We start from the raw sequence: 24,739 nt of genomic DNA, 5'->3' as shown, positions 1-24,739 counted from the left end.
GGGTTTCAAAGGTGAAAGGGAAGGAAGAAATGTTGTAATTATAATCTCAGAAATAAAAAAAAAAAAAACCAAGAAGCACCAATAAAAGGATATGCTCTATTTAAACTCTTCAGCTAGTTCAATATGAAATAGTTTTTTTTTTAGCACAATTACGTTTTTGGTGACTAAGCTGATACTTTTGGAAGCTGAACACAATATTAATTTAAATTTAATATTTGCTTGAGCCTACACTTATTAAAGGATTAGGCATATTGTTTATTGGTAGAAGGTGTCATCTGCGAGGCCCTGGATTCATTCCATCATCAGCATTGAAGAAAAGAAAGCTCGTTCAGGAAGATCTAGTCCCAAAGTCCGTAGTTCACAAATGCTTGGAGGTGCTGTGGAAGCCTCATGACCATGTTCTGTCCTGATTTTGTAGTTCCAGTGTCTTTATGCATTTGTTTTGTCGGTCTCTTTCTGTCCCTCATGATGCCATGTACCACGCGCCTCTATCACCGATTCTTTTGTATACTGGTTAAAGCCAAGTCATCACTGATAGCTCTGCAGGTTGCAGGGACTACACAAGAACAAAAGCATTACCAAATTTCTCTTCTTTGTGCAAGGTCTGTCTGCGTTGCTTGCACTGCTCAAATACTACAAGGGTTCACCTTTCCAGTGTCCCCCCTTCCTAACAAGAAAGAACAGGTGATCAAACCTCACGGCAAGTTTGAAGCTGCTAAACTGCTGAGCTGGCCTTAATTGAAGTGTGAGAAGAGGTTTTAAGGCAGGTAGACAACATCCTGTTGTTGGGGCTCTCATCTCTTTTTTTCATACTGGCTGCCTTGGGAGTCAGGTGGCTGACTGTGACTGGTAACCACCACAGCAACAAAGACAGCAGCAGCATTTCCCTTTTGCCTCTTTCCACTAGGCCTATACAAGAGTCCACCAGTCATGGACGCAGTGACTGTGTACCATGGCAAAATCAGCAGGGAGACCGGGGAGAAGCTTTTGCTCGCCACAGGGCTGGATGGAAGCTATCTGCTAAGAGACAGCGAGAGTGTTCCTGGCGTGTACTGCCTGTGTGTTTTGTGAGTACATTGTGGCAATGGCAGCCTGGTAGCGAGTGTCCTGACCTGCTGGGGAGGCCTGGAAGAAGGGGTATGGGGTTATAGCTTTTAGTTAAGGTAGTCAGGGACACAAGCAAGAGGGACTCTGAGTACTCGTCATCTCTGATGCCTGGTGCCAAGGCTTCCCCAGACCCAGTGTAAGGCTGTTGTGGGTAGTACTTGGGTATAGGATGCTCACTACGGATTTCTTTTACTGGATCTCACTAGTGTTTGTGGCAGTCTCTACTGTACTAGAGTGAAGCTTTTCTGGAGCTGCTGAGTTACTTTCCTTTATAAGAGAGCCCAGGAGTTTAAAAATGTGGGACGGCTGATAAAAGAGTACAGAAAGAAAATGCTATTGTAACAATTCCACTTTGCTCTTTGTATAAACTGTTCCCAGTCTCTTGTTCCATTTTGAACTCGATGCAGCTGCATCTTGGCTCCCTATCTCCCCGGTCAAGCAGATCTGAGATCGAATCCTACCATAGTCAGCCTCTATGCTTGTAATCTCAGCAAATAAATCTCTTAGTCCTTGGGTTTTTTTCATTTATTAGAGGGACTGTAAAGATTAAATACCTGCATGCGTTTAAAAACATGTGAGCTCTGGGCTTGGCACTGAGTAAATGTTCAGTAAGTTATTGGCTTTAGTTTATTATTATTCTCTTTTTGGACAATTTATTCCAATACTCATGGAGGCATTTCTACAAAAGGACCTAGTTCAAGTATTGCTGTAAGCAGGGGAAAAAAAAAAAACAAACTCACAAAATCCTCACTCTAGCACAAAAACGAAACAAAGGAAAATGCTTTATAGTGAGTTCTAGACATGATGATACACTAGAAAAATCTGAAGTACTTTCTGGCCCAGAAAATAAAGATTAAATTGTGGACGGTGTGAGGGGGATTGGCATTGTATATTGATTTTTTTTTAAATGTCAAAGCCTTATTTGTGGCAGTTTTCAGATCAGGTTAAATACATTTATCATAAAACTAAATATATGGAAAAATAATTGTTCAGTGTTGGGGACAGAACCCAGGATTTATGTATGTTGGAAATTGCTTTTGCACTGAATTAGATATCCAGCCTTGAGCTTGGACCATTATGTTCTCAAGTGGAACCCTAGGAAAGGCAAGGAAAGCCAATGAACATTTTTTTTTAGGTCAAAAGATGGAGGATGAGGAGTGAAATGAACTGCTTTGGGTTAGTAGTGGGTTAAGTACCATGCTCCTTAAACTAAAGGGAAAAATGAAAGTTCAAAAGAAGCCTGAATAGGGAGGAGAGAGCTGGAGACAGGATACCTAAGACTTCTACTCTATATATATCATCTTCATTCCTGAAGGTCACCATGTCTGCTCCACACTCAGGATTTTACACCTTCTGTTCAATCTTCACCCCTTGAACATTCTAACAAATGTAAGGGGCCTCTCTGTGCTGCTATCCCATATCCCATTATTTTTATTCAAGGAGCTTTAAACTTTCTATTAGCTTGTTTATTTGTATATGGGTCCTACCACAAAAATACTTTCATGAAGGAAAACATATTGTCTCCAGTACCAGAAACATTCCCTGGTACATAATAGGCACTCAGCAACCAATTTGTAAGTAAATGAACAAACTGTTAAGTAAGGCATATTGTACTCTACTACAAAGAGCCTTGGGTATGGGCTCTAGGGAGTCACTCAAATTCTCTGGGCATTTCTTTTTCCATATATGTAAAACAGAAATCCTTTTTCCTCCTGTTACAAAAGATTGCTGTCAGTAAAATCTTGAAGGGAAGGACCCTTAGTATTTTAGGCAGGTAGGTCAGAACCATGCAAAGAAATTCTCATCATTTTAGATTTCACTGAAGGTGAATGCTGCATAAGTGTAAGGTTTTGTTGTTGACTAATTTCTCCATGAAAACCTCTTCCCATGAAAATAGACAAGTGGAGAATTCTCCTCCTGTCATATGGGTTTTCTGAGTTATGGCCAGACTACTGTGGAGGGAAGAGACAAGATGCTTTGCCTTTGATTAGTTCTTCAATTATTTTGGAGCTGAGTGTCCCTTTTGATATACATAAACATTTCATTCTCTCTTACTGGCACTCCGTGGTACTTGCCAAATGTTATTTTGGAACAAACTGTGCACTCTTAATTCAAAATACTGACTTGTATGATATAAGTGGGAAGAAATAGAATCATATATGCACAAACAAACATACAATACTTGTAGTTTACTCAGTGCCACATTGTTCTATCTTTTGTTTATTCCCATTTACCAAGAAGGTTTGCTTCAACTTCAGTTTAGTCTATTTTTACTATATGCTTCCAATTGTACTTTCCAACTGTATGTTCCTCTTTCCCAGATGAAATCCCAACTGTGGCCCTCAGACAAGGTCCTTTCTCCTGTTAGGTTTTAGAAAACAGAATGTTTCAAACATTGTAAAAAGTTTCCACTTTTAGAACTTATACTCTTCATTAACAAATCAAAGCTGTTCTTCCAATTATTTTCTCTAAACAAAATCAGAATTAAAACAATCTGTCTAAACAGTCTTTTACACTTATTTGTGATATAAAATATGAAAACAGATAATGTAATCAAAGGAAAAAAATCACTTACAGGCAACTACTTTTAAGTTTTAAGTAAAATTTCTCCTATTTTTTAATAAGATGAATATTTTAGAACATGTAATCCTTTCATTATATTTTGCTGAAATTTCCATGTAGTATGAAATAAAAGTTGATCCATACATGATAGTTTTACAAATTCAAGACATTATTTTATAAGGGTTGTATTTTAGTTCAACTAAGTTGTAAATAAACCATATTTTTCTTGACCAACCTCTTATTTTATTTATCGACTACTTTTGCTTTTTGACATTTTCTTACATTTCCATCAGTCTCTTACTTTGACACCTGAATCATTCAATACATTTCAATTATATATTTTACATATAAATGATTGCCATAAATATATACTCTAGTTTATATGTGTAATTTTCTGTAACAATGAGTATTCTTGTTAAAATAATTCCCTTTGAAATTTTATTTCTATTTTTATTATATTTACACTCCATTTTTCTTATTTTGGATTTTGTTAATGACACTCTAAGTTTTTGATGTGGTTGCTAAACTATTTTCCCCCATTTGTTAACTGGCTATTTGCATACTTTTAACAGTTAATGATTTGGATCTTACTGCTTTTCATATATACACTTGTTCATGCATGCACATACACATACACACACACACAAATGCCCAAGAACACAGATATATCTCCTTATGTTGCAGATATCCTTTCTTAGTTTGGTGTTTGTTATTTAATACTCAGCTTCTTCATGTTCAATTTCTCCCTTTGCTTTCCAGCTTAGAAAACCTTTTCTCCTCCAGAGATGCATAAAACTTCACTGTTTCTGTTTTAAATGTTATTTTATTAATTTTTATTCTATCCTTTAATTTCATTTGAGTTTTATTTTTAAGTGCGTAAAAGATCTAATTTATTTTGTTTCCTGGTAGTTATCTGTTGTCCAACATAGTTTACTAAATTAAACTTCCAGTTTTCATTTCTTAGTCTACTTTACCAAGTACTAAAAGAACTGAATATTTATAATATTGTTATTGTTTCTGGACTGTTTGATTGCTTATCTTAATCAAATCAGTGTACCATAATTTTCAAATATACTAGAAAGTTATTAGGCATTCTTATATACTTGTTATTTGTGAAGAAATATAAAATGATTCTGTGAAATTGGATTAAATTACTATCTATAATAAATTCAGGAAAAACTATCATCTTTAAAGAATTGACTCATTTCAAAAATATGGCATAAAATTTTGTTTGTTCTCTTCCATTTTCTAGGACTATCAAGTTCCTTACATTGAGGTACATCTTTTACATCCTCACAATTTTTCACTTTTCACTCCAATATGGATAGATACTAGGTACTGCCTCATCATCCCATGGAATTGACTCATAAGACAAAAACTAATTAAAATATTGAAAAAATATGCTTGAAAAATAGCATATTTCCACAATTAACATCCCTATGCACTAGGTAATTTTGTACTTCTCTGCTGAAAGATTTGGAAGAAGAAACACATTTATAATTCTTTAGTCTGGAAGACATAATGAGATAATTTTTCATATATTTCATAAAAGAGTTACTTCTTGTCCTTTTTCGAGGGTCAAAATTGATGATTACTTTTCTCCTTTGGTAGTATGTACAGTACCTTCCAGCATTATGAGATAATCCATATAGATGAAGCTCGCAGGTCTGTACCAGCTTGACTTCTCCATGTTTTATGCCTCAAGTGTGTGGTGTTGTCAGCAATAGCGTTTTACTGTCTGAAGGGTAACCAAGAGCATTGGCAATAGCCTGTAATGTCTGTTGGTCTGTGTGAGCTCAATGGCCAACAACTCAAAAAAAAAAAAAAAAACAGAAAAAAAAAAAAGACACAATCAATTCCTGATACTAGGCATTTCATTTGGTAATATATGATGTCTACTTGTTTCCTTGTTATAGAGTAACTCCATTTTAACTCATTTATATGTGTGTATAGGTATATATTTTAGGAAACATCTACATTAGTACATTTACACATGGCTTTTTTGAGAGGTCTTTAGTGTTCTTTACCCCTTTCTGTCTTCTACCCTGTCTTCCCACCCTTACCTCAATTTAACCTTCCTGTTCTAGTATTCTGGTTTGATTATTCATACCTGTGTGTTCTGTCTCTCCTCCCTTGGAAGTTGCCACACATGGTCCCTTAGTAATTCCCTGACCTCTATGAGTCTTCAAAACGAAATACATATCTTTTTGGGGGCCATTCCCTATGAAGGGACACCTTGCTCAGCCTAGATACAGGGGATAGGGCCTTGGTCCTGCCCCAAATGATGTGACAGAGGTTGATGATTCCTCATGGGAGGCCTCACCCTCTTTGAGGAGTGGATGGGGGGGGGGGTGGAGTGGGGAGATGGTGGGAGGAGTGGGAAGACTGGAGGGAGAAGGAACTGGGATTGCTATGTAAAATAAGTTTGTTTAAAAAAAATCTCAAGATTAAAGCTAACAATCACAAATGGGAGAAAACCTGTGGTGTTTGTCTTTTTGAGTCTCGGTTAGGTCACTCAGAATAGCTATATCCAGTTCTAAATATTTACCTGAAAATTTCAAAATTTCACTTTTATTAATAGCTGAATATCATTGCAGTGGTAAACACATCACATTTTTATGAACCATTCTTTAGTTGATGGACATCTAGGCTCTTTCTATTTCCTAGCTATTGTGAATAGAGAAAGCAGCAATGAAAATGGATGAGCAAATATCTCTATAGTAGATATGGAGTCCCTTGTCCTGGAAATGAAGTGCCCACCATACAACTGTATTCAAGAAATTGTGGAGATATACTACAATAAAATTCCAGCTTATCAGTTGTGATAGCAGGGAACAGTGTGGCAAAGAAGAGTATGAGAATAAATTCAAGATTATAAAATTGAATGAGAAATCCCACTTTAGTTTACCTCATTTTAGATTTCTTATTTGTTTATTTATTTATTTATTTATTTATTTATTTGTGTGTGTGTGTGTGTGTGTGTGTGAATACATGCATGCTACAGTGTAAGTCAGAGGACAGCTTGCTGAAGTTGGTTCTTTCCTTATATCATGTGTTTCTCAGGCTTTGCAGCCAGAGTCTTTGCACTCTGAGTCACCTTGCTCATCCAGACATCTGGTTTTGAAATTCTACTGGCTGTACTTATTGATGTCACATTTTTCACAATAACTTGTGTCACTAAAATGATTTTGCATTTTCCATGTAGAATTTATTAATAGTACAGTGAGCCCAAAAGCCACCGGAGTAATATTAAACTTAGGGGATGTCTGTGTTAACTTGTAAACCTGACCCCACCCACTCCTGGGTTCTCCTCAGCTGTTTTTTCTTCAGCTACCTCTCCTATCCACTCCTTCAGCAGACAGTTCTATTCTGGTGTCCTAACAGACTCATCCTTTTTTTTTTTTGAGGGGAATTATACTTCTGAGATTTCTTTTAAGACCAAATTGTTAATTCACTGCCACTAATCTAAGAAATGTCCCATTCAATGGGAATTAAGAGTCAGTTTCTTCTTTCAAGACCCTCTGAGTACATAGTCAACTCTGCCTCTTATCTAGTCATTTTACATTGCTCAAGTTTCTGAAACTTTCTTTTGCCTTGGATTAACAAGTGTCTAACATAGTTTTACCATTGACACTGAAAGACTTTAGATTGTACTGGAAATTCATATCCCCTCCAAAAGAATGAAGTTCCCACAACAGAATTTTCAGAAACCTCTTGAACGAAAGTACAGATTCAATAATGAAGACTTTGTATATAAGAGATAGTTATTCTTATTTGTTTAGAATTTAGTTATAGCCAGTATGGTGATTCCTGCTTGAAATCCTAACACTTGGGAGGTGAGTCAGGGGGATCACCATGGATTTGAGTTTGGTCTGTATAATGAGTTCCAGACCAGCCTGAAAAAAGGTTAAAGTCCCTTCAAAATCGGTTGCATAATTGTGTTTTAAGTGTTACATATAGCATTGGGATATGTAGATGAAAGCATGGGAACTAGCTTGCATTGTTTTCAATGAGTTGTATGATTCAGATGTATTCCCAGCTTTTCTTTTGAGAAGTTCTTTAATTGGCATTAACAAAAAGTTATTGTGGTTTTGTTGCTTTGAAGCAAAGCTCTATCCATCACACATGCCCATCAAGAAAGGAAAAAAAAAATAAGCTGAGTGTCTGTGTACTTGCCCACTGCAAGTCTGAACACCTTTACAAAGATTTAGAGTACAGGGCCTGGAGAGATGGCTCAGCCATTAAGAGCACTGGCTGCTCTTCAAGGGACCTGAGTTCAATACCTAGCATTCATATGGCAGCTCATACCTGTCTGTAACTCCAGTTCCAGGACTTCTGACACACTCACACAGACATATATGTAGTCAAAACACCAATGATCATACAATTTAAAAAATTCTAGATGCTTAGGGGACAGTTAACAATAACAGTGTATTGGCAATGACTAACAAGTTTTGTATGTGTTACTTATAAAAATAAATTAACAGCAACAATTTAAAACACTCCAATGTTTTAAATTCTAAACTGGGTTCATCATCAATTACAAGAAGCATCACAATGGGAGAAAGAAGTGAAAATTGATCCATTTTTGATTTGTCTATATTCATAGAGTGAGTCAGAAGCGAGTAGCAACTTTTAAATATGATTTAAGTTTTCCTCCTATCTTCTTTGTGATTTACAAAGCCACAGTATCCTCAGCTTCTATGAATAAAATATTTTTAGACTATACACATGAGTGAGATCTTGCAATATTTGTCGTGTTTGTGCTAGTGTTATTAACATAATGTCTGTCTTCCAGGTTCATCCCTGTTGCCAAAAATAGATGATAACATTTTTTTTTGTTAAGGTTGAGTAGTATTCCATTGTATGTATATTTCAGATTTTGTTTCTTCAATCATTTATGATTAGTGAATATTATAAGTAGTGCAAAATGGTGGGTTCATTATGATATATTCTTACATATATAGTATATTTTGTTCTTATTTACCCCATCACCCTTTTCTGGTATTTCCTCTCCTTCTGGTATTCTTCCATTCTCAACTGGTTTATTTTCTATTTCCATGTTTGTGTGTTTTAAAATCTAAATTCCTACACGAGGGACAGGATACGAGGGTATATATCACATTTTCTTCATCCATTCTTGCACACTAAGGTTGATTCCTTATCCTTAATAATACAGATAGCACTACATTGAACACAGCAGACTCTTTGCCATACTGGTTTCATTTGGATACACTCCCTGTCGTTCTATTGCTGAGTCATGAAATACTTTTTTATTTTTTTGAGGGACCTCCTTCCTGTATTTCATAATCACTGTACTGATTTACATGCCCACCAACAGTGAACAAGTGTTCTCTTTCTACACATCCTCACAAGACTTACCTTTCATCATTTTGGTAAGAGCCACTTGAACAAGTGTGGTTTCAATTTTCATTTCTCCAATGATTAATGATGTTGATTTTTCCCCCATACACATGTTGGCCATTTTGTATATATTATTTTGAGAAAATTCTGTTCAGGTCTTTTGCCCATTTTCAATCAATTTGTTTTCTTACTGACTTTTTTCAGTCTTAGGTATTATGGGTACCAACCCTTGTCAGGTTGATGGTTTGCAAATGCTTTTCCCATTCAGGAGGTATGCTCTTAACTCTATTTTCCTGTCTATAAATAATTGTTTGATTTTGATGTAATTTTTATTTATACTTTAATCACACAATTTTGAGGATATATCTAAAAACTATTACCCTATTTTGAGTAATTATCACTTGTTTGGGGTAGCTAGCTTAATTTTACTTTACTATTAAAACTTACTTGTCTTTTTCTTTTCATTTAGTGTATGAAGATAAACAAGGTTATTTGGTAAAAGATATGTACACTGTTATAGCTTTTATTAACATATATTACTTATTTCCTATAACAGAGATTTTCTACAGACAGTTCATATACTTTGCTTTAAAAAAAAACATTCTGCTGGGCGTTGGTGGCAGAGGCAGGCAGATCTCTGTGAGTTCAAGGCCAGCCTGGTCTACAGAGCTAGTTCCGGGACAGGCTCCAAAGCAATACAGAGAAACCCTGTCTCAAAAAAAAAAAAAAAAAAAAAAAAATTAAAACCATAGGAAAAAAAAAAAAAAGGAATATTCCACGGCTAGGAAGATGACTTATTTGTTAAAAGCATTTGCTACCCTTCCAGATGATCTGAATTTGGTTCCTAGCACCCATATCAGCTGGCTCACAAATGAGTTGTTCTGCTTTAGGTTTTTCCCACCCATAGTACATTAGTATGCGAGTTGTCTACAGAGGATTATTGATTAGCAAGTGCTAATCACTTAAAAGCAGAAGTCACATACTGCTGGTGTATTTAGAAGAGACAAAAGTTTATTCATTCAGAATTCAAGGGCTTAGGTTAGGGGCAATTGTTAATATTAGATACTTTAATCATGAGAAAATGGATGTGCCATTGACACCAGCTTGTTTGGAGACTGAAGAAGGTAAGAGCTTTTGAAGTGGTACTAAGGTTCCTGCTGCTTAACCGAAAGTGAGATAAGATCAGATTCGTTAGGAAACAATTTTCAAAACATACTCATTTATTTTGACTAAATGAAGCTGAATGATGGTAAGGAGCTATAACCATTGTATATTTTGAGGCCCATTGTTTAGATTCTGGAAAACAGGTTGCTTACCATTTTGCACAAATTATTGAGATTGTGCGGAAATTATTGTGTATAAATTATTGAGTTTCTGTATAAATTATTGTGTTTGTGTATAATTGCTTACAGTTATGTGTGTACATGTGTGTGGAAGCCAGATAATAACTTCTGGTGCCATTCATCAGGAGTTGTACATCTTGACTTCCTGAGACAGGGATTCTCACTTACCTGGAGATCACCAACCGGGGTAGGCTGGCTGCCCAGTGAGCCTATTTTTCTCTCCAATGCTGGAACCACAAGTGCGTGACATTATGTATGGCATGAGTTCATGGGATTGAACTCAGGTCTTCCTGCTGGAAGGCAAGCACTGTACTAACTGAGTTATCTCCCAGCTCTATTGTTGAGATTTTTAAACACTGGAATCTCATCAGCCTTCAACTTACTGTGCATCATTCTAATTAGTTACTTTCCAAAGGGAAAAAATAGAACTTAGGGCTCTGTATCCATCTCTATTTTGCTGGATGGCTTGAAGAAAGTATCTTAAAGCCCATGTTTCAAGTTTTCATGGTGAAAAGCAGAAATCAAAGCTCTTGTCTTGTTCCCTGTAGAGCACTTACTGAAATGGTGTGCTTTAAATTACTTAAAAATAAGATCTTAACAGTGAAACATGTATATTATATTTTATTATGTGTAAGCACATAGTAAGCTATTTTTAAACACTAATCAAATATTCTGGTAAAGCTAAATTACAAAAATAACACATTTCTTTTGTGATCACACCAACATTTAAATTGACCCTTTGTTCAATTTCCCAAGTCAAATGAACCCGATTAGAATGTTTTAAATGTCTTTTGTAGTTCATTAGGTAATTAGTACTGATGGATATTGACTAAAGATGTAACAATTTAATTCAAATATTTAAAGACTTTTTAATTCTAAAGGGACTTAATGCCAAATGTGGCCAATGAACTAAGCATAACCCCCTCTTTGTAAGAATTTAGTATCATCTACTCTCTTAAGTTTAAACACAGTGATTTAAATAGACGTTGGTATGTTGCCTAATCAAGGATTTCTATTGATCCAAGCTTGTGACTATGAACAGCTACAGTAAATATAGTAAATGAAACCATGATGATTTCTCTATATCCAAATTAAAAAATTGTTTGAAAATTCAGCATAAAGTTACTTTACTTTTGTACTGAGGAAATATTTATTAAGAAAAAATGTGAGAAATGGGTCAGTGGTTAAGAATACTGGCTGTTCTCAGCAGAGGAGCTGGGCTTGGTTCCCAGCAAACACATGGTGGCTCACCACTGTCTGTAACTCCAGTTCCAGGGGAACAAGTACACTCTTTTTGCATCCATGGGCATGGTACATACATAGTTGCACAGATATACATGTATGCCCGATTATTAAACATATAAAGTAAAAAGTCATTATGAAAAAGAAAATTATGTAAAAGTTTTCAGTACACTAATCACCAGGGAAATAAACATCAAAATCACAAGATTATTACATCACTTCAGTAAAAATAGATAATAAAAGCTGTTATATCCCAGAAAGCAAAGATAACAATGCTAATGAGCAGTGGGAAAGGAGAAGCATTACATACTATTTATGGAAATGTAAATTAGGACAATTGTTATGCAAAACAGTATATAAGATCCTCAACTAGAACTACATTACCCAGTTATCCGCTCCTGAGTATATATTCAAAGGACATGAAATCAGTATATCAAGGAGATATGTCAACTCTCAGATTCATTGCAACACTACTTACAACAGCCAAGAAATGGAAATAACACAAGAATGTATCAATTGAGGAATGAATAAAAAAAAAATGAAGGCATAAACAGAATGAACTTCTCTTCAACCATAAAATGGAATGGAATCCTGCCCTTTGCAAAATGCATATATAATTAGAAATCATTATACTAAATGAAATAAGATAGACACAGAAAGACATACTCTACACGTTTTCATTCTTATATGGAATATAAAAAAAATGTTCCCATGGAGATTGAGAGTAGTGTGTGGGTTGCTGGTGGCTGGGTGAGATAGAGGGGATGTAGGATAGGGAATGAATAATCAGTATGCACTAAGTGTTCTAGTTTGCCTTTTATTGCTGTGATATACACAATGGTCAAAAGCAGATTGTGAAGGAAAGAGTTGATTTCATATTCTATCTTAAAGTTCATCATTGAGGGAAGTTAGGACAAGAGATCAGGACAGGAACTGAAGCAGAAACCATGGAGTAGTTCTGCATACTGGCTAGTTCCCCATGGCTTTCTCAGCCTGCTTAACCTGCTTTCTTATATAACTTGTACAGGGGTAGCAGCACCTGCAATAGCCAGGCCCTCCCACATCAATCATTAATCAAGAAAATGCTGACACAGAGACACAGACTTGACTACAGGTCAGGCTCATGATCATGACTCCAGCTTGTACCAAATTAACAACAACAACAAAAAATTAACCAACATAGTAAAGTAGGAACAAGAATTTCTGATGTGCTTGTCCACAGTTGGATGATGATAAACAATCATGTATTGTATGTTAAAATATTGTACATTAATAATGGATTGTACATTAAAACATTCTGTGTTTATATCCCAAGAAAAACAAATGTTTGGATAAATATAGTTGTTCTAATTTAAACATTATACAATATATACATGAATCAAAACACCAAAATAACTGATTATGCATTGCTTCATTTATTAAGCAAATTAAGTTTTATTATTATGAACACTAAAGTATAATAAATCCATATCCACTATAGTGTGAGAACCAAATGAACATAATCCAGATAACATTTTTACTGCATAATCTCTAGTCTGCTTTGGTTATTTTATTTTCAACATTTCAGGATCCTCATTTATAAAATTCATTTTATCATATAAAATAGTACCTTTGGAGTTTCCAAAAGATATAGTTCATGTACTATGGAGTAAAATTACACCTCTAAAATCCATATATTAAACCCCTTACCTTGATGTGTCTCTATCTTGTAATAGGGCCTAAGGAGGCAATTAAAATTAAATGGATTGATAAGGATAATCTCATAGATTTGGTAACTTTATAGGAAGTGGAAGCTAAAAGGCCATTTAAGCAGAGTTGGTTGTTTATGAATGAAGTTGGTTGTTTATAAGCCAAGAAAAGAGACCTCAGAGTAAAATTTACCATGGTGGCATCTTGAACTTGGAATCTCAGCTTGCAAAATTGTGACAAGAAATGTCTGCTGTTTAAGCTACCAAATTGTAAACTAAGACAGAGACTAAGAAATCAGGTGGTGCTGTAACATAGTAAAAACCCTTTGAAAATGCTTTGGTAATGGGGAGAAACTGGAAGTCTCAAGAGGGAAATGAGGAGAAAGTGATTGGAAATTGGAAGAAATATGATCATTGTTCTAAAGTACCAAAGAACATGAGTAGGGTATATTACAATTTTGTGGAAGACAGATTAAGTGAACAATGAAATTGATTATCTAGCTTATATCTCTTAAAATATTTATTTTAGAAAATATATTATAATATACCATTTCCCCTTTTCCCTCGAAAACTTTCCATACACTCCTCTTTGTTCTTTTTCAAATTCATAGCCTTTTCTCGTTAATTGTTGCTATATATATATATGCATATATATATACATAAATATATACATATATATTCCTAAATACATAAATGAAACCTTCTCATTCTGTATAGTGAGTAGGAGAAATTAGCTTCCCCAGGGAATAGCATAACAGTTGCTTATCCAATGCCATTTGGTAAGCCATGAAAACATATACATACAAGTAAAGTATATGACTTTCTTCTGTTGTAATGTTGATTACTTGACCCTTGCTAGGCAAGCAATCTTCCACAAAGCTGTCTCTCCACCACTAACCCAGCTGTGGAGATTTCTAAGCTTAAATTTGAAGGGATGGCTTGGTTATTCAACATTGCTTATAGTAAAACACTAAAAGAGAGAAATGAGTTAAATGAAGAATAATTTTAAAATGCAGAAAAATGTCAGCTTACCTATAATGCAAAAACATTAGGGACCAGTAATAGACTGCTTTTGTCTGAACTGTGTGCCCCCAAATAAGTTTAAACCTTATCCCCAATATGACTATATTTGTATATAAGATCTTTAGAGTGAAAGGTTAAATTGTGTCATTAAAGAGGGGTGTGCATTCATTTACAGTAAGGTGTCCCTATAATCCAGGAAGCTGAGGTAGGATGATCATGGATTTCAAACTAGCCCAGGGTTACATATAGCTTGTCTCAAATATATAAGTAAATAAAAACAAGTAGAGCCAAATCTAATATGATTGGTGGCTTAACAACAATGTAAGAGAGAACTTTTTCTGGAGTTCATGAGTCAAGACCCAAGAATGATACCCTCTTTGCTTTTACTTGCCATTGGAGAAAGCTTCCAGAAATGTGAGCAACAACTTATTTTTGTTTAAGACATTTACTCTATGATATTGTTTATGGCAGCTGAACAGAAAAATATCACATTTAAAAGCTTTGCCATAGAGTAGAATTCATCTAAAGTGGGACACAATGCCAATGATGGGGACACTATTTACCACATTTGAAATGACAAACTGCTTTGAAGTATTAGCTATTTTTTTCTGTCATTAATTTTATAATTTTAATTAACATGTAGTTGTCCATAGTTGTGGAATACAGTGTGATATTTTAACATATATACATATATATGTTATTTAATATATATATTATTTAATGATCAGATTAGGGTGACTGCCATTTATATCAGTTCTTGGTGTTGGTAATACCCTGAACCGCTCTCACTAACAATGCTGAAATACACAGTTATAGTTGTTGCTAGCCATAGTTAGCCATTATCATGGAGAACATTAAAATTGACTTCTTCTCTATATCAGCATCCCATTTCAATTAACTGTCCTAATCCCCTATACTCTCCACAATCACTTAACTATGAGTCTTTTAATTTTTGTTAGATTATTTATCTTATTTTATGTGTGAGTATTTTGCCTGCATGTATGCATGTGCACCATGTGCTTCCTTGGTTTTCTTGGTGGGAAAAAAAGGTCATCAGATACCCTGGAACTGGAGTTACAGATGGTTGTGAACTACCGTGTTGGTGCTGGGAATTTACCTGAGTCTTCATCAAGAGAAACAAGTTTCTCTTTTGTCTAAATGAAAATGAAAGGTTTTAACTTTAACACAGTAAGACTCATATACAATAAGAACATTTATTGAGTAAGGATTATATTCACAATGTCCAGTCCATTTGCGTTTGACAAATACTCCATTATCTATCCTATCTTAGTGACTCCAAAGTTTTATACCTAACTTACTTTCTTTTTTTTTTTTTGCATATAGAGTATTTTTTATTTAATTTTATATAACAAAGTCCAATTAAATGAAAACAAACATTTATACACAATATTTGGGAATTTGGGCGTCATTCTTTCCAAACTACTTCCTGCTGGTAAGGGGCGCTGTCTTGGGGGATTCGAAGAAGATTCAGATATCCTAGCTGTAGTCTGTAGGGCTGTTTTGTCCAGCTGTTTGGAATGTAGGATCAGCTTGTACTCTGTTTCAGGCGGTCTGGTGTGATCAAACCACATTAGTCTGGAAGGAATCCACATCTTTTCATTTTCTGTGGAAACAAAAATAGAAATACTTTTCCCCAGTAACTTGTTCTTCAACTTAAATTTTGGAGTCAAAGCGTTTTTTTTTTTTTTTTTTTAATTTATTATTTTACATGTCGATCCCAGTTCCCTCTCCCTCCCTCCCTCCTTCCCTCCCTTTTGCCCTCTCTGCCCTCTCCCATGCACTCTAAACACCCTCCCCCTCCCAACCCCCCACCACAATACAATATGTAGGGGAATGCCATCCAGTTGGGGTCATGTAGATCTGACAGGTCCTGTGAAGTAGGGACTAGGGCTTCTCTCCTATCTCTAGAATAAGGCAGTTATCCCTCCATGGGGGATATGTTTGCAAAGTCCTTTTGTGCACCAGGGATACATCCTGGCTCCACTGTCTGAGGTCTCTTAGACTGCTCAGACCTTCTGGCTGAGACCCATATTCAGGGGGTCCGAGTCAGTCCCCTGTTGGCTTCCCAGCTATCAGTCTAGTGGCCCTTAGCTCCTCCTTGTTCAGGTAAGCTGTCTCTATGTACTTCTACCGCATGTTCTTGTCCTCTCCATCTGCTTCTGGGTTCTAGTTTGACTCAGTGTTTATGTACGGGTGTTTGCTCCTGTTTTCAACAGGCATTAGTTGAGGACTCCATGGAGAAGTTGAGAACTGGTTGGTAGTGTGGTTGACCAGGAACTGCATTCAATCCCCAAACTATAGAATGCCAATGCCCTGCTATTCTTTTTTATGAATGCCCAGCCTTACCTTGGCTTGTTCCTCGCCAGCTTTTCTTAAATTATTCTATTTATTTTTTCCCCTCTGGCCTTTTATCTTTCTCTATTCTATATACCTTTCTTTACTTCTTACTCCGTGACTGGCTGTGTAGCTGGGTGGCTGGCCCCTGGTATCCTCTCTTCTGCTTTTGCTCCTCAGTCTTCTCTTCCCAGATTTCTCCTACTCACTCTCTCTGTCAGCCAGCCCTGCCTATCCTTTTCTCCTGCCTGGCTATTGGCCACTAATTCCTTATTGATCAATCACATGTTTTAGACAGGCAAAGTAACACAGCTTCACAGAGTTAAACAAATGCAACATAAAAGAATGCATCGTTAAACAAATGTTCCACAACATAAAGAAATGCAACACATCTTTAACTAATTCTACAACAAACAATTGTTTTAACTTTCCACCCATCTTTCTAGCCCTATTAGCCACTGTTCTATTCTGTACTTCTTTGAGGTCCAACATTTTGCCGCCTTCATATAAAGGAAAATATATAATTTCTGTGTTGCTGTGCTTGAATTATTTAATACCCTGTCCTCCAGTTCTATTCATACTGCTGAAAATAGCAGAATTTAATCATTTCAAAGGCTGGATAACATTCTGTGGTACAGTACTCCTTTTTAAAATCCAATTACTGTTACTACTAAATAGTAATATAATATTACTATTTATTATGATGGTAATATTATAAGAATAATTATATTTCATAGCACAATATACTTACATTACTTTAATAATTAATACTGTCAGTATTACTGTTAATTTAATTGGGTCTGATTTCAGTCAACAATTTTTAGCTCAAAACTCTATGTACACTTAAAAAACAGTAAGACTCTGGTTTGTTATAGGTGTTTAATAATTTATGATTTTTTGGCAGTGACAGCAAGTCTTTCTGTCCAGTCTCTACTAGACAAATCTTTAGGAGTATGAATTCACACAGTTAAGAAAAAAATCATAGGGAACTGTGATTGGGTTGTAATGAAATGCAAGAAAATTAAATCCAACGACTGCTTCCTATGACTTCCAGGAAGCTGTTAATTTACATTCAGTATATGTAACTTTTAAAGTAAGTTTAAGTTTAGAGCATCCATTGTTCTTCTGGAAATCATTGGTAATGGAAATGTACTCTTTCACAGGTATCAAGGTTACATCTATACATATCGAGTGTCGCAGACAGAAACAGGTTCTTGGAGTGCTGAGGTACAGATCTTTCATTTACTTTTGCTTCTTTGGATATCACCAAAGTGCTTGAAATTTAGGTTTGTTTATAAAAGAGAAGTCATATAATACATTATCAAAATATTAATCATATTTAAATAGCCAAGACTCAAATCCATAGTCGTTGATGGTTTACTTAGAAGCCTTTAGAGAATTTTGGTTTCAGATCTGTGTGGAATGGTATCACTTTGGAGGATGAAGAAATCCAAAAGATCATGTCTAACTTATTTACAGTGCCTATACAAAATTTTAGAAAGCATATACTGAATAATATTAATGTGCAGATTGGTGCTGTTATGGATAAAAACAAACCAATTGGGATTTCTACTTTTCTATTAGTCACTAGTAGCTTTTATGAGATATAATGGGGAATTAAATTGCAGCATGAGATCCTGGGCTGTGTCCAATGCATCCATGCTCCGTGTGGTTCTTCCTATAGTTACTTTTGATTGAAGCAATTTGTAAAATGAGCCTACAAACATTTACTCAGAGGACTCATTTCAAGGAGTGTAAGATAATGAAAGCAAAGAAGCTCTTAACTATAGAGTGAGCAACAAGAATGTGAACTACAGAAAACTGCTCAACAATATGATTGTGTGTAGCCCAGTGCTAATTTACCAAGCACAAGAGTTCAAAGATAGAGGCATTTCCAAGCATCCAGGTAATTGATGCTGCTCTGTGTGCATAGGCAAGACTCTCAAAAGAGGCCTCTGGATAGTGCAGATAGAGAAGAGGGAAAATTGCAGTTTTTATTTAATAAAGTTGTTCTTTGAGAGTTTCATACATGCATGCACAACAAATTCCTACCTGCTGTTGCAATGTTTTAAAGGGATGTTTTTCAGAAATCACAGTTCTCTTCTATCTTAGGACTCCCTGGAAAGGGGGTTTCAGGAAAGGAAGAGGTGAGTGGGTGTATTTCTGGGTAGCTATCTGGCTTCAATTGTGAAGCTCTCTTTAGTTTTCCTATGAATTGGGAATTTAAATAAGACTTATTCAGAACAAAGGTTTTTTGTGGCTTTGAAAATATTTGAGTGCCACTGTGTCAGTTCAAGAAACAAGTGAAATCTTTCTATGGAACATAGTAGAAAGTAGCATAGAACAACCCACCTTATGAACCACTTAATGATCCGCAATTGAAGCTCCAAAATTGTAGAACATGCTTCAGTCCATTTCTGACTTTCTAATAGTCCATCCTGACAGTTCAAGTACTTCACTATGATCTTTTGGAAGGATAGATGTTAATATAAACTTCTATTAGTAGCTTAATTAATCTGTGTATTTAAGGCATTATAAAGGCTAGACAAAAATTTAAAATGCCGTACAAATTTATCAGTAAAAAGCAAAGTACAAATTACAAGCATTTAAATCATGGAAATGAATTAGAGTAGATTCGAGTACATTATTATCTTATTAATTGGTTAATTTTATATTTTAAGTTTTGTCCTTATCTCGTAGAATTTTTAAAAAATAGGATTAGGGTTGAAACCCAGGATCTCATGCATACCAGGCAAGTGCTATACCACTGAGAAATATCTCCAACTATTTTTTATTGCCATATATTCACTGTACATAGCAATGTGTTACATAAGACTAGTATATACTATGCTTTGATTCTGTTCTTCCATATGATACTATATCTCTTGTCTCATTGTTACTTTATGTCAGGACAATTAATACTGTGACAGTATATAAGGAAACATAAGTATGATTTTTAATCAAAACTATATTTCTTAAAAAATCTATCACTGCAAATAAATAAGCAATTTGATTTATTGTAAAGCATAGTGATGTGTAGCCGATATATGTGAATTTATGTATGGGTTGGCCACAAATAATCCTCTTTCCTCATGAAATACCCTTATGCTGAGCAATAAAGATATTTTCATGGGAAGAATCTTTGATATTTTTGTGATTTAAAAAATTAGTTCTTAGAGAATTTTGTACAGTGTGTTTTGATCATATTTACCCTTGTCCTCCAACACCCATCCCTCCCTCCCAGTTCAGGCAATTTTGTGTACTCTTTGTTTTGCTAAATTTGTCATCTCAATTTGTGCTGTCCAAATATCCTTGGATGTGTGACCTTCCTCAGAAGCATGATTGATTTACCAGGGGCTATTCTTTTGAAGAAAAGTTGGCTTTTCTTCTCCTGGTAGCTCTCAGTTGCCAATAATTCCTTGCCAGAAGTGGAAATTTGTGCATACCTCCACTCTTCGTGCTTAGGTTCAATCTGGCTTAAGTTGCACAGGTCTTGTGCAACCAGTGTGAGTTCATATGTGAAGCTGTCCTGCTGTGTCTGTAAGACAATGTTTCCTTGTAATAATCCACCACTTTACACTCTTTTCTCTTCCCCAATGATCCCTGAGTCTTGGGAGGAAGGGATGTGATAAGGATTCTTAGACACATTTTATAATTTCTTTTCTTCCACTTCACATATAACCTCATATCACATCATTACATATTTGTAATCTTTTTAAGAAGAGGGTTTATTGAGCATAAATGTTCCATATCCTGTTGCCTGAGTTGACTGTCCTTATATAATAATATTGTAATTATTTGCACCATGACAGCAGAAGATTGGCATGGATTATCCCCAAATGGGAAGAGGTGAAAACATCTTCCTTTCATGAAATGCATATTGTATTTTTTTTCTCTCTGCAAAATTTGCCTTCTTGTTAAGGTGAATATTAAACTAGTGCATAATTCTCAGAGCTCATACCACCTGGCTGAAGATCAGTTGTGATTCCAAACATATTTTCATGGATAATTAAGAGAAGGCAGTATGGGAAATACATACATTTGACCAAGAACTGAATTCACTGACAGGATAGTGGCAGTGATGCTTTTTTGCGTGTGTGATAAATGTCTTTCCAAAATGGGGTAAGTGGCATTTGTACTACGTTCAGGAAAACCACTTTAGTTTGCAACACCATAAGAAAAGGTCATGTCAAGAACATTCTATCCTCAGTCCCTAGGTAAGTTTAAGATATGTTTTAAGATGTGATATTAAAAAGAACTTCAAATATATTGGATTATAAAAGACAAATATGCATCTTTTTCATTTTAGGTAAAGCATTACTGAGGACATTCCCTTAGCCCTTGGAAGCTAAAGTTATGATGAGTTGTTGATTATCATTTATTAAGTATATATTGTCAGCAATTCATTGTCAAAAGTGTACTGATCTCTCTCTCTCTCTACCAAGTTTTGGGCCTTTGGTCTTTTCTGGATAGTTGGTCACCAGGAGATCCTAAGCTAGTAAGTGAATTACTTATCAGCCTAAGCAAAGTATCATATATTCAATCAGTCATTTGCTGAAGAAACCCTGAATCTCAAGTTCAAATTGTTTCTATATGTCCAGTGGTATTTGTCTTCTCTGTCAGCATGGATAATTAAGTGTTAACCATAAGTCCCCATAGAAATGATGCCTCTGTTGAAAATACCTTTATAAGCCACAAGAAACAGCCCAAATGAAGTGTGGTTTGAAATGATTCCCCTCTAGGGAAATACGCAGTTTTTCCTCTGGCAGGTGACTTCAGCTTCACTCAAAACTTCTTGGTTTAGTCCTAATCTGAAAGGAATGCAGAGACAATTCAGCTGCTTCTGATTTATATGTGACCTCACACGTGCCCGTTAATTTACTTCAGTGCAAGTGATTAGGTTACATATTTGTATCTGTGAGATGAGAATAATTGAAAGAATCAATATCTACCAATCCATGAGGAAATAGTAAAGGCAAGAGTTGGGAAAGTGTTTTGAAAAATAAAAATGTCCTAAGAAAGAATCAAAGAAGTATTTTGTACCCATTTGTATGCCTTTGTAATTTGCAGTCTGTCTTGATGCCAAAGCTATTTGGGTCTCTGTGAGAATGGCCATGCTATTTTTAGATGAGGCCTCAACAGAAATTTAGGAAGGTCTTCTAATCATAAAGCTAGAGATGGGTGGGAGATCGTTTTCTTTCTGTTGATACTGGACAGGTAAACACTAAATTAAAGCTAAAGAGAACATCTACTGTGTTTGTACTGGAAAACTATCTATTCACTCCAAAGTAGGCAATGATGGAGAGTAACTTTGGATAGTCTGTTATGTCGAGTTTAAAGTCTAGCTGACAGAAATCTGTGTGCCAGCTCTCATGTTTTCTCATTTAATGCTAAAAACCAAGCAGTTCCCATCTCAAAAATCTTCCAGATGGAATAGCCAAAAAACAACTCTCAAAAAAAAAAAAAAGCTAGTCCTAGCAATACTATTTTATTTTATGTAAAGTGACAGTTTTGAGCTGGTGCCTAAAGCACAGCTCATAAGCTTTGTGGGGAATGTTGATTTCAGGCAGCGTCTTTGTGAGAGCACAGATGTCAGGGAAATAATACATTCTTAACAGCCACCTGCAAATGTGATCTCTTTAAAAACAAACAAATACATAAATAAAGATAACCTTCTATAGTCTTTCATTTTCATGTCATAGTGCAGTGCTGACTATACAAACAATTTGGGAAAAGAACACAAAATTAGCATGAAGGATGAGTCAGTACAGTATGTATTTTGAGGTAAAAGAGTATAAGCACCAGCCAGCCATGCAGTTGCATGCATCAATAACAGTCACATTTTAAATTTTCTGTGTAGTATTTTATATTGTAAAATGAGGACAGGGGACAGGTTGCTTGTTGTTGTTTTGGTTCCTCTGGCTTTTTTGTTAATGGCCTGTAGGATCTGTACTTTTTTTTATGTTTAACTGCATCCCCTCTGTTGCTGAATTCATTGTGGGTAATGGCCTGTATATCCTTAGAGGTTCAGGATGTATGATGGGTAGCAGTCAGAAAGGGCAGGGCTCTGAACAAGAGCTTGTACAAGCTGGTACTACCCTTGGGAGAACTGCAATGACAGCTCATTAGCTCCTCTTGCAGGGAAATTCAGCCAAGCAAAGGCAGCTCTTCTGGATGTCGTTTTCATTTCTTCCTTATGTTTTCAAATATTTGAGCAAGTTACACAAATGTTACCTCCTTGAGCAACTCTCTCACGTCTTATAGGTCTTTTTCTTTTTTTAGCATTATGAGGAAAATAAATATTATTTTGTCTTTTATTTTCCAGACAGCACCTGGGGTACACAAAAGATTTTTCCGGAAAATAAAGAATCTGATTTCAGCATTTCAGAAGCCAGACCAAGGCATTGTAATACCTCTGCAGTACCCAGTGGAGAAGTCCTCAGCTAGGAGTACACAAGGTACCACAGGTCTGGACTCCCACTCAGTTTTCAAACACTTGGGAAGCTTAGAGTTAGGGGGTCAACCTATTCATGACTACATAAGAAGCAGGAAGAGTCTTAAGAAAAATTCAACAAGGAGGTAGCTGCAACCAGCAAGTCAGATGAGAGGTAATTATACAAAAGGGAGGTAATAAGCTCTAATACACACTTTTAATAAAACTGTAAAAAAGTCTATGAGGCCAGGATATTTTCATCTCTTTATTTCTATCTTGTTCTTTCTATTCCCCTTTGTTGATAGTAACTACTGTTTTGTTTTAGTGACCTATGCACATATGATTTGAAAGATGGGATAGTGCAGGGAGTACATGGGCCATATGTTCCCTTTTGCTTACTAAACAACCTCCTTTGCCCTTCCGGCACAGAAAGGCTAATGACAGCCTAGTTCCTGTGACTCTGATTTCTGAAATGATGGTGTTTGAATGAATGAAATTTTACAGTGGCAAATGAAAACAAATTAGCACTCTTGGTTGCTTTACTGGCATTCTGATTCTCTTGAGCAAGGCTATTATTAGTGAATAGATTGAGCTAAAGAGTGTACACCATCCATTTGATGACCCTATCTGCTATTCTTGTATGAAAACAGGTTAATATTTTGTTTTGAGTGAGAAGATGTACTTTGATTGACACAGAAGGTATTTCAGATAAAATGAGTTGTTATAACTTGAGGGATAGGGAACCAGGCTCAGACATAAATTGATAATTAGATTCAAATGTGAATTAAATTAATGAATAGTTAGCCTTTGACATAGAAATGTAAGTAGAACTCCAATTTAGAAATCAGCTTACTTTCCTCCCTTTCCAGTAATTTATTCTTTATGGTGGCATTTTGAACAATAGCTGCTTGAGTCATAGCATTGGGCTGAATATTACAAATGAGTTAAACTATTATTTTAACACTGTACAAACTTCTCTCGACTTTTGCTAATCTTTTTCTTTAGGGAGAAGTGATTCTGATGTCTGCCTGAAAGCTCCATGAGGAAGAATAATACACCCTGTCCTTTATTTTCAATAATTTAAGTATATGTCAAGTCTTGTATATTGTAGATAATATAGTTCAGTGAACTGCAAATGCCTTTTAAACACCACTCTAGTCCTGTAATAGGAGCATCTCGTCTGTGTCAAAGCTGAAAGTGGACATTGTAGATAACAAGTGCTTTAAAGCAAGGACTGGGAAACAGAATCCCTTAGAGTAGTTTTACTCCCTGTATTTACAAATGAGAAACAGTTTAAAGCACAATGATGACTTTACAAAAGATTAATGTCAATTCTTGCCACATGTAAATAAAAATAATCTTGTTTCGGGTCAAAAGCAACATTTCTGTGAATTATTTGATAGTCACTGATTGTCAAGCAACTTGCTTGATTTCATGGTGGAAAGACATTTGATGTGCAGATCTCAAGTAATTGTGATGTCTTAGGCTTCTTTGGGATTTATAAAGTTGTGCATGAAAAGAAGTACTATATAAAGAGAAAAGAGTTTGGTTTAAATTTGAAATCAACCTTCTAGCCTAGAGTTCTTCTGTTGAAGCAGTTAAATCTTTGAACCAGTGGGATG

General features: G+C 35.5%; 1 protein-coding gene across 2 annotated transcripts; it reads left to right on the top strand.

Annotated features, from left to right (window-relative positions):
• Nucleotides 1-882: 882 nt before the first annotated feature.
• Nucleotides 883-24,484, top strand: Sh2d1a (SH2 domain containing 1A). 2 transcript variants are annotated; one of them, XM_051179103.1, is made up of 4 exons: nt 883-1,067; nt 17,848-17,911; nt 23,010-23,142; nt 24,123-24,484. In XM_051179103.1, the coding sequence occupies exons 1-4, from the start codon at nt 931-933 to the stop codon at nt 24,158-24,160; spliced, it is 372 nt and encodes a 123-aa protein (XP_051035060.1). In that variant the 5' UTR covers nt 883-930; the 3' UTR covers nt 24,161-24,484. The 2 variants fall into 2 exon arrangements, with proteins under 2 accessions (XP_051035060.1, XP_051035059.1); XM_051179102.1 differs by having other exon boundaries at nt 23,010-23,151.
• The last annotated feature ends 255 nt before the right edge of the window (nt 24,485-24,739 follow it).

This window comes from Phodopus roborovskii, unplaced genomic scaffold, assembly GCF_943737965.1.
Source record: "Phodopus roborovskii unplaced genomic scaffold, PHOROB, whole genome shotgun sequence".
NCBI lineage: Eukaryota > Metazoa > Chordata > Mammalia > Rodentia > Cricetidae > Phodopus > Phodopus roborovskii.
Note: the sequence above shows the minus strand (reverse complement) of the source record. Positions and strands in the feature narration are given on the sequence as shown.

What these genes read in the sequence shown, in the direction of transcription:
- Sh2d1a (XM_051179102.1), top strand. Translation starts at nt 931, where the DNA reads ATGGACGCAGTGACTGTGTACCATGGCAAAATCAGCAGGGAGACCGGG. An exon ending in CAGGTTCTTGGAGTGCTGAG is followed by an intron (nt 17,912 to 23,009) that starts GTACAGATCTTT and finishes TTTATTTTCCAG; the next exon opens with ACAGCACCTGGGGTACACAA. An exon ending in GAGTACACAAGGTACCACAG is followed by an intron (nt 23,152 to 24,122) that starts GTCTGGACTCCC and finishes CTTTTTCTTTAG; the next exon opens with GGAGAAGTGATTCTGATGTC.